This window comes from Panicum virgatum, chromosome 4K (genome assembly GCF_016808335.1).
Source record: "Panicum virgatum strain AP13 chromosome 4K, P.virgatum_v5, whole genome shotgun sequence".
NCBI classification, from domain to species: Eukaryota; Viridiplantae; Streptophyta; class Magnoliopsida; order Poales; family Poaceae; genus Panicum; species Panicum virgatum.
Genome location: NC_053139.1, coordinates 7,668,562 through 7,678,077, shown reverse-complemented (window position 1 = coordinate 7,678,077; position 9,516 = coordinate 7,668,562). Strand labels below are relative to the sequence as shown.

The window sequence follows — 9,516 nt, the reverse complement described above, 5'->3', positions numbered from 1 at the left end:
AGCAATTTATTGTTTAATCATGGCCTAATTAGGATCATTAGATTCATCTCGTAATTAACAAGAAAACTATGCAATTAGTTTTTTTATTTTGTCTAGATTTAATACTCCATGCATGTGCCGCAAGATAGTTTTGGAATTTTGAATTTTACATCTAAATAAGGCCTAAGTCACGAATTTTCTTTTAAGAATTAGTAGGAACACTGATTACTCATGGGAATGGATCGTGATCCAATATCCAACTAACAATATCCAACTAACATCCAGTTAATGTGACCCAATCGTCCAATCCAATCCTACTACATAGTTCTCACCATCCAATCCTGTCCTATCCAACCTCATCTACATGTTATCCATCCAACCAATCCAAATTACAAACGGAGGCTGCTGAGTGCTCACAAGACTGCTCATCCAAACTTTATTTATGGTTCGATTGGTCAGGGACCTGCCACGTTTTTTTTTTTGAACCAACCACGACTTTATTTGTGGTCAGGTAAGCAACTTGCGAGTGTGACGAATTTAAGTGAGAGATCAAGCGATTAACTCTGTGTACAATGGAGTCTGAAAAGCAACAAATAAATATAAAAGTTTGAAGAGCATTCCAACATTCCAGAGTTTCAATAAGATGGCTTCCAAGTTGAATTTGACCAGCATGGTTCGACCTTTCCTGTGAACCACACACTGAATCCAGTGCCCATGCAGATAGGAGAAAAGAAAGGGGCAACAACTTGTGAAATGCTAAAGAAATAAGAAGACACGGGGGGTTTTCTCACACTCAAATGAACCACAATTCCACAAATTTGGAAGAAAAAAGAGAGAAAAGAACTGAATTGCTGTAAAAAGAAGAGCTTACAGCAGTAGTTTACAATGTCTCCAACAGCAAACTGAAGATTGATTCTAGGGGAGAAAATTACCATTATGCCTAGAGAATCCATTGGACACCCAACGACCTGCAGCCATCGCCAACACAGTACTACAACTTAGAGTATCACTAATCCTACACCAAAGTGAGCAGCAATTATCATCAGCCAGCAAAATCTGCACACTCTTTCTATCAGGTTCCACTGTTCAAGGTTGGGTCCTTGAATGTTTTGCAGATTAGCATAATGGGTTAATGCATCCTTGTACTCAAGAGCTTCCTCCAGCATGTCATACATAAAATTCCATCTTGTAGAAACATCTAAATTGAAACCCCTCTTAGGTTTAAGGTTTAATTGTTGTGGGATGGTATTGAAAATTTGCAACCGGGAGCTAGATGATGTAATATGTTTAATAACATCCCTAACAGGCTCAACAGCACTCCGTATGGTTTCCATCCCATCTTGGACAACCAAGTTCAATATGTGAGCTGTGCACCTGACATGAAGATCATCACCTTCAAAAGGCATATGTGTCCAAAGAGTTTCACTTAGCTTTTTGACGGCTCTATCATTAGATGTGGCATTATCTAGAGTAAAAGCAAATGCTTTATTGGACAGATCCCACTCATAAAGGCAATCCATTATGGTGCTATGTATTGTAGCCGCATTATGTGGGTGAGGAACTTGCTTAAAGTTGATTGTATGGTGGTGCAAATTGAAATCTCCATCTATATAATGTGCAGTCAAACAAATATATCCAAGATTTTGGACAGAAGTCCACATATCTGAGGTAAAGCTCACACAAGAATCTGTATTGGCAAAACCATTCGCAATCTTTTTTTCTCTCTTCTCGATACACTAGCATGCAATCATTCTTAAGTGTCTGTCTACCATGGACTTCAAGGCTAGGATGGGCTGATCTCATCATTCTCTTGAAAAAACCATTTTCTATCTTTCTAAAGGCAATGTTTCCAGTGATCCAAAACTTAGTCATAAAATCTCTCACTAACTTAGGATCCAGCACAAAATTGCAAACATCCACAGAAGACACACTTTTTGGGAAAATGGATTTACGATTGATATCTGGTGGAAGTTCTCTGCATGATGATCTAATATGGTTCTATAGGTGAGATATTCCAATACCTTTGTGATAAGCAAATTTTGAGTCGCAATGGATGCATTTTGCCTTTCCTTCATCAGGTAACTCTTCAAAATATTGCCAAACTGCAGATCTCTTCCTGCTGCGATTCGAAGTTTGTGCAACTTCACCAGCACTTTCAGGAAGTAATGCCACACTTTCGCTATTAGACATCCTCTCAGTTGACCTATTCATAAAACAATACAGAGAGTTAATTGTTGGAAACCTGACAAAAAGGCATACAAGCTAAATCCCAATATTTGTTAGTTTCCCTGCTTAAATAACTGCTGCACATATCCAGTTCAAGCTGAACAAGAAAATGAAACGATGTCAGCTGCTAAAACAATTTTAATATTGTACTGCCTACTGCTTTATACTTTATCAGTTCTCCAACCTCGTTTGTTGTTTTCAGGAAGTAATTGTTTTCTCCCCCATTTTCTCTCTAAGCAAATGCAGTTTTTTTCTCTCTCTCTCAAACACATATGCTCCGTCTGTCCATAAATGCAAGTATTTCTGACTATGCACTTGTTCAAGTATTCCTGGACAAGTACTTGTTCAAGTACGATATACTACAGAAATACTCATACTTTTGGATGGATGCAGTATATACAATTTCATAACACAAAATAAAATTAAAGCCTGCTTATTGAAAGCATATATAATTTGGAGGCACAGATTCGTGATACACACACACTGAGGTCTCAGTGAAGAACAAAAGGGATGGACAAGAGCATACATATAGTCCTAGATTATTGTAAGTGCGCAACAAGTGAGATTCTTGATAACACAACTGAATGGTGACCGTGAAAAGTTCAGATTACGATATTGACTAGCCAATATTCACATCACATCTCATCTCATAAGAAATCATTTCTGCTCATGAAGCTTTTACGTACCAAGATCTCTCTCTATTTTTACAGCAAGAGCCTCCTGTTACACCATCAGTGCCGCCGTCTACTACACATTCTTGGAACATGATCAAAACTCGCTCTCGCACTCAACCGATCATCGCATACAAAATTACAGAGAAAATGGGGGAGAAAACAATTACTTCTTGAAAACAACAAACGAAGTGTTTGTTGTCAGGTCAACCGAAGTCCGCTCCCAACAACAAAAAAGAGAGGAAATTTTCCCTCTCCTTCTCAGCCCATCCAGAAGCTTCAAACGCTGCCTCTTTACTGCCAACTACATTTGAAACCGCTAAGATCGTTGGATCATCTGCCTACCGTAAGTATTTCTGTGACTAATGCGTCCATACAACATACCATGAACAATTATCTCTGATATTATTGATCAGCTTCCGCCGTGCTGTACTTTCCGCGCTAATAGCCTCCTATTGTGTTCTAATTCTACCAATGACTAGCTATAATCAAGACTATAAGCAAATCATTTACCAACCGAATCAGGGGAAGCATATGCATATACTTTTGGCTCGGCACTGTGAAATCAAGGAGGCGTATACTATTCGGCCCACACATCATGCAAAATCAAAGATATTGCAAAAAATGAAAAGAGGGGTGGGATCGATATCTCACCATGGATTGATTTTGTATATCAAACAAATTAACATCGAGAGGGGACAGAGTGGAGGAGCAATGCACGGGGAAGGAGCTTACCACCGTTGCGTCACGAGAGAAGAGGCGGTGGGACCAAGCGGCAGCTGCGGCGGACGCGGAAGGGAGCGACCCGCGGTGGCCGGGAGAGCTCCGCGCGATGGCCGGAGAGCGCGGTGGCGGGAGAGCTCCGCTCCGTGCGGCGGCCGGGAGAGCGATCCGCGGCCGTGCGCTCCCCTGCTCGGCCCAATTGGATTTGGATTATTCTCTTTTCTTTTTATCCAATAGAATCCAATCCTAATTGATGTGAGTAAATGGACATCCAAATTCAGTTAAATTCATAGGCCAAAATCCAATTGGATTTGGATCTAGCCCAATCCATTCCCAGGAGTAGCACTGATCTATAATTTAAGAGAGGAGAAGCAAATTTATGTCTGCAGGAAAAGTGAACAGGAATGCAGTGAGCCCGCGGCTGAAGCTGTACCACGGGGCACGGGCTTGGCTCGTCGGCTCCAGCTTTGGTGGCTGCTGTCGTAGCCCAAGCGACGGTGCTGATGCCGTCAGGAGGTGTCGTCATGCCAATCAAAGCTCTTTCCAAGCCGTGCTCCACGTCCACTAATAATCAGCTGACGGCATTTTTTTTGAACTAGAATTGCTCCTGCTTATAAAGAAAGCAATAAGGTGATACAAACTCCACGCACCCGCTGGGGAGAAACCAGCTTAACCATCACGTTCGGTGAGGACCCAGCCTCCAAAACACAGGTTCCGCAAAGGCTAAACCAAACAAAAAGCTAAAAGAAGAAGCCATCTACCGCCTCGTCCCGCCTTCTGGACTTGAGGAATTCTTTCGTCCACCTTTCCATTGTCGTGCGTAGTATGTCAAGCCGAGCCTTGTCCGATGGTTTCAGCAACACCCCCCATTTCTGTAATTTGACAGAGATAGAGTACAGCACATCACAAGGCTGATTAGGAAAATTATTTTCCAATCTCATTTTGTTGGGGCATAGCCAAAGCGCCCACCATATTACTGCAAACGAGAACAGCTTTAGATCATAAACACATCCCAACGGGATCCAATCCCGGAAAACCTCCCCTAGACTGGTCGGGATCTTATCCCACCCCAGAGCCTCTTTAAAACAAGACCACACGAAAACTGCAATTATGCATTGAAAGAAAATGTGATCAACCGTTTCAGGGTTATTGCAGAGGGGACACCTCGCATTGCCCTTCCACTTCATTTTTTTTAGAGTCTCTTCAGTTTGCAACCTGTTGTGTGTAGCCTGCCAAACAAACACCCTCAACTTCATTGGCATTTTATTTTTCCGAAGTTTCTGGGCCCGTTTGTCAACCACCCCCCAAAATGTAATGAATCTGTACATTGATTTTGTCGTGTACGCCCCCTTTCTTTCCAGCTTCCAAACCGCTTGATCAGGCTGATCAGAAAAGTGTACACCATCCAGCCACTGTAAAAGTCTATTCCATTCCCGGACCTCTGCTGGCCCAAAGGTACGTTTGAAAGACACATCCCATTCATCCTGTTCCCAACAGTCCCTAATGACAATGTCCCTAGACCTACAGCAAGCAAAGAGACGAGGGAATTCTAGCTTGAGAGGAACATCCCCCAGCCACGTATCAATCCAGAATCTAGTGTTCTCACCATTTCCGATGGAGAACGCGGCCTCTAAGTAGAATTTGTGTTTGACTTTTTGCAGCCCTCTCCAAAATTGTGACCCCACTAACCTATTGCAATTCGCAAAGGAGTAATTCTTCAAGTATTTCGCCCGTAGTAGGTTACAACATATATCCTTCTCATCAGCATTATACATTTTCCATACCCACTTAAGGAGGAGAGACTCATTCAACACTCTTGTATTCAGGATCCCCAAGCCCCCAAAATCCTTAGGTAGGCAAACATTGTCCCACTTCATCATGTGATACTTGAACTTTTCTATGTCTCCTCTCCAGAAGAACTTTGACCTCAAAGAGTCCATTTGGTGGTGTATTTCACCTGGGAGCAGAAACATCCCCATCATGTAGATAGGTATACTACTCAGAGAAGAATTGGTTAGGACCAGCCTGCCCCCCGAGGATAGGTTTCTCCCCTTCCAAGGTTGTAGTTTGTTTCTCATTTTATTAACCATCCTTTCAAAGCTCTCAAATCTTACAGTCCTGCTACTGATTGGTAGCCCCAAATAATTCATGGGCAGCACCCCCCATCTTGCAATTCAGCATGTTTGCCACCCTAATCCGCTCCTCCTCATGAGCCCCAAAGACCACCACTTCGCTCTTATGATAGTTTATTTTAAGTCCCGACATCCATTCGAAGCAATTGAGAAGAAATTTGGTGTTTCTGATCGTGTTGTCGTCCAAAGCCATTAGGATCACGGTGTCATCCGCATATTGTTTGTGCGTCAGTCCCCCATCCACCAAGTGAGGCACTACCCCCCTGAATGTGCCCTTTTTCCTTGGCTTTCCCCAAAATATAGTCAAGGGTGTCAGCTGCCAGGTTGAAAAGAAGGGGAGACAGAGGATCTCCCTGGCGTATGCCGCGGTGTGTTTTAAAGTAGGGACCATTTTCTCCATTCAGATTTATACAAACTCTCCCACCCCTCACTGTTTGCATTATCCGATCCTTCATCTTATTCGGGAATCTTTTCCTCTCAAGAATATGTTCCACAAAGTCCCAGTTAATACTGTCATAAGCTTTCTCAAAGTCAATTTTAAATATCGCCCTTTTCAGTTTTTTCTGTTGCATTTCGTGCATGACTTCATGAAGAATGATAGCGCTGTCCAAGATGTACCGCCCTCTTATGAATGCTGACTGGTTTCTGCTAATTAGTTTGTCGGCGAGAGAGGTTAGCCTATTCACTAGAAGTTTAGAGAAAATCTTAAAGCTGACATTCAGAAGGCAGATTGGCCGAAATTGTTTCACGTTGTTGGCTTCTTTAACTTTTGGGATAAGAGTTATTACCCCGTAGTTCAGTCTAGCGATGTCCAATCTCCCCAAGTAAAAGTCATTCACCATAGACAACAACTCATCCTTAATGACCTCCTAAAACTCCTTGTAAAATGTGACCCCAAAACCATCAGGCCCAGGGGCTGAGTCCACTTTCATTTCAAAGAATGCTTGTTTGACCTTTGTCTCAGACAATCGTCCTCCATGAGCCCAGGCATGGTGGTTCAGCATCACGCTAGATTTTTCTCTATACCCAAAAATCAGCTGACGGCATTACTCGGAGGATTCAATGGATTCCGTTTAAACAATTGCGCCCATGATAATCAAAGCACCCGGCCGTTGCCGTGGCCCCCCGTACCTTTGTGGCTGGGATCAAGACTTCAGAGGGTGCAAAAGTGCAATGCATCTGTGCGCTTCGGTTGGGTTGGGTTGGGTTCTCCCTGGCTCTTTGTGGCGCCAATTCGGCAACACACAATTCCCTCTCCCGTATCAGGCGGCTGCACTTGTCCGTCCCTCCTCCATGCCCAGCTGTCCTCCACCAACCGGGACAAGTCGACACGCGGCAACTGCGTGCCGGGCATACGTCGCTGGTAGACCCTACAGGAGGACACAAGTGGCAAGTGTGCTCTGAGCTGGTGACGCTCAGGCATTCTTTTCTCTTTTTAGCACGGTGAAACTGTATATTTTTTTAGCACGGTGCAAAATATACGTCGTGGCTAGTTTTTCTCTTTTTCATTTCTTTCGTCTGCCCGGCCACACTTAGTCCAACTTCGTCCGTGTTTAGTTCCGGCGTAAAATTTTTTGCGTTGGAATCTTGTTAATTTGAAATACTAAATGAAGTCTATTTATAAATTTTTTTTGCACAGATGGGTTGTAAATCGCGAGACGAATCTAATGATGCTAATTAATCCATGATTAATCAATAATTAGTCGATGGTTACTGTAGCATCACTGTTGCAAATCATAGATTAAATAGACTCATTAGATTCGTCTCGCGATTTACAGCCCATCCATACAAATTTTTTGTAAATATACTTCATTTAATACTCCATGTATGTGTTAAAATATTCGATGTGATGTTTTTTTTGCGTTTACAGGTTTACCACCTAAACAAAACATTCTTCTGCACGAAGCTTAGTAGTTGTTTTGGCTTGGGGCCACATGTAATTTATCCAACTTTACCCAACAAGATGGTGCTAATAATTGTACGATTAATAACAACAGAAAAGTCAAACACGCAAATGGATAGCAACCAGCAGCAGGTCCGACAGTGAAATTCCGGTCCGGTTAAATAATACTACACGCTTGTACAAACTGATCCAAACACCATTCATTTCTGTTAAAAAACAAAATAAAATAAAAAATCGTGTACCGCCGCCAAGGAAATTCCCGCCAGCATTTTATACTACTCTACATTTTTAGGGGTCCACACTATATAATTTTAGACAGTTCACAGTGAATTCTTGAGATATCCAAGGGGGGAAACTGCACAGAAAAAAGGCAGACAGATCAGGTAGTTGGGGAATAAAACAACAAAAGCGACTTTACAAATGGAAAGGTCCGAAAGGAAACGCGTTCCAAAGCAGGGGAAAGAACAAAAGAAGAAAGAGTCAGGAGTTCTTCCACTTGGACCACTTGTCTTTACTTGACCTGATGACTAGTACAATGATCATTTCATAAATAAAGCCATACTCCCTCCGTAACGCCAAAGGACGCCGTTCCGGCCGTTGGGAGAATTGCACAAAGGAAGCCGTTTAACCCACGCGTGGATGATTTTGGACGTGATTGCCCTTCCTTAACTGCAGTCGTTGGCGCGCCGCGCGTTTCCCGTCCTCGCCGCCTCGTTCCCGTCCGTCCGCGCCAAGCTGCTACACCCCCAGTCAAAACGTGCCCCAAGCTGCTACTCTTCATGGAGTTCAACACGACGCCGGCGCAAGAGACGCAGGAGGAGGAGCTGCTCGCGCCTCGTTGCCGCCGGGCTCGGAGACGACGGCGGTGCCAGACTCCTTGCCGCCGGGCGCGAGCGCGCCATGCAGCTAGCGTTCCCAGCGGAACAGTACCATACAAAAATAGACGCAACAGGAAAAAAAACTTTGAGCACCCAGGTGTCGATCCTGAGACCTTGTACCAAAATACTCGCCGTGCTAACCAGTTAAAGCAGCATGTAGCGGTAACCACAACTTTATTTAATGAGGACAAACAGGAAAAACTCTACCCTATTTACTCACTTCTTGATATGCACATTCTTGTCCTAAACATCATCTAAGACTGAGTCCAACAGCGGGAGGCAAAACTATTTTTGCCTCCCGCTGGCGACTGTGCCTTCTTGATTTCTCCTCCAACAGCTCGTGCAAACGCTGAGGCAAACTGCCTTCCGAGGAGAGAGGAGATGCAAAGATGCACTCCCTCTCTCCTCGAAGGCAAACGGCGGGGGCGGAGAGCAGCACGGCCACGGCCGCCGGGGACTGGGCCGGTGCTCTCCCGCCGCCCCTCCTCTGCTCCCTCCCTCCTCTGCGGTAGCGGCAGCGGTGCGGCGGGGTGAAGCAGCGGCCGCGGCGGGCAGCAGCGCGGCGGCAGCAGGCGAGGGCGGCTGCAGCACCGGCGAGGTGCGCAGCCGTGAAGCGGAGCCGTGCGCGGCGGCGGCAGGACTGCATGGGGCGGACGGCGGGCCTATGGCGCGCGCGCGGGCGGCGAGCGCGCGCCCCGGCCGCGACGACGGAGGTCGAGGTCGGAACACCGACGGCGGCCATGGCAGCGAAGGCTCGCGGCGGCCAGGCCACGGCGGCGCGCGGCGGCCACAATAGCGAGATGCCGCGGCGGCAGTGGGCCGGAGCGCCCGCTGCCGGATCCGCCTCTCCCCTACGCGGACACGGCCGGATCGCACCTCCCCTGCGCGGACGCTGCCAGATCTGCCCCTCCCCTGTGCAGCCGTGGCCATGGGGGCGGCAAGCGGCGCGGAGGAGCAGGGTGGCCGCGGCCATAGCGGCGGCAAGTGGCGCGGGCGCTGGCCAT

General features: G+C 45.7%; 1 protein-coding gene across 1 annotated transcript; it reads right to left on the bottom strand.

Moving 5' to 3' along the window:
• Window positions 1–744: 744 nt before the first annotated feature.
• On the bottom strand, window positions 745–3,878 carry LOC120702925 (zinc finger BED domain-containing protein RICESLEEPER 2-like). The gene is made up of 3 exons (XM_039986918.1): window positions 3,612–3,878; window positions 2,001–2,182; window positions 745–1,372 (listed from the first exon to the last, which is right to left on the bottom strand). Exons 2-3 carry the CDS (start codon window positions 2,167–2,169, stop codon window positions 978–980), a joined length of 564 nt encoding a protein of 187 aa, XP_039842852.1. The 5' UTR covers window positions 2,170–2,182; window positions 3,612–3,878; the 3' UTR covers window positions 745–977.
• Between the last annotated feature and the right edge of the window lie 5,638 nt (window positions 3,879–9,516).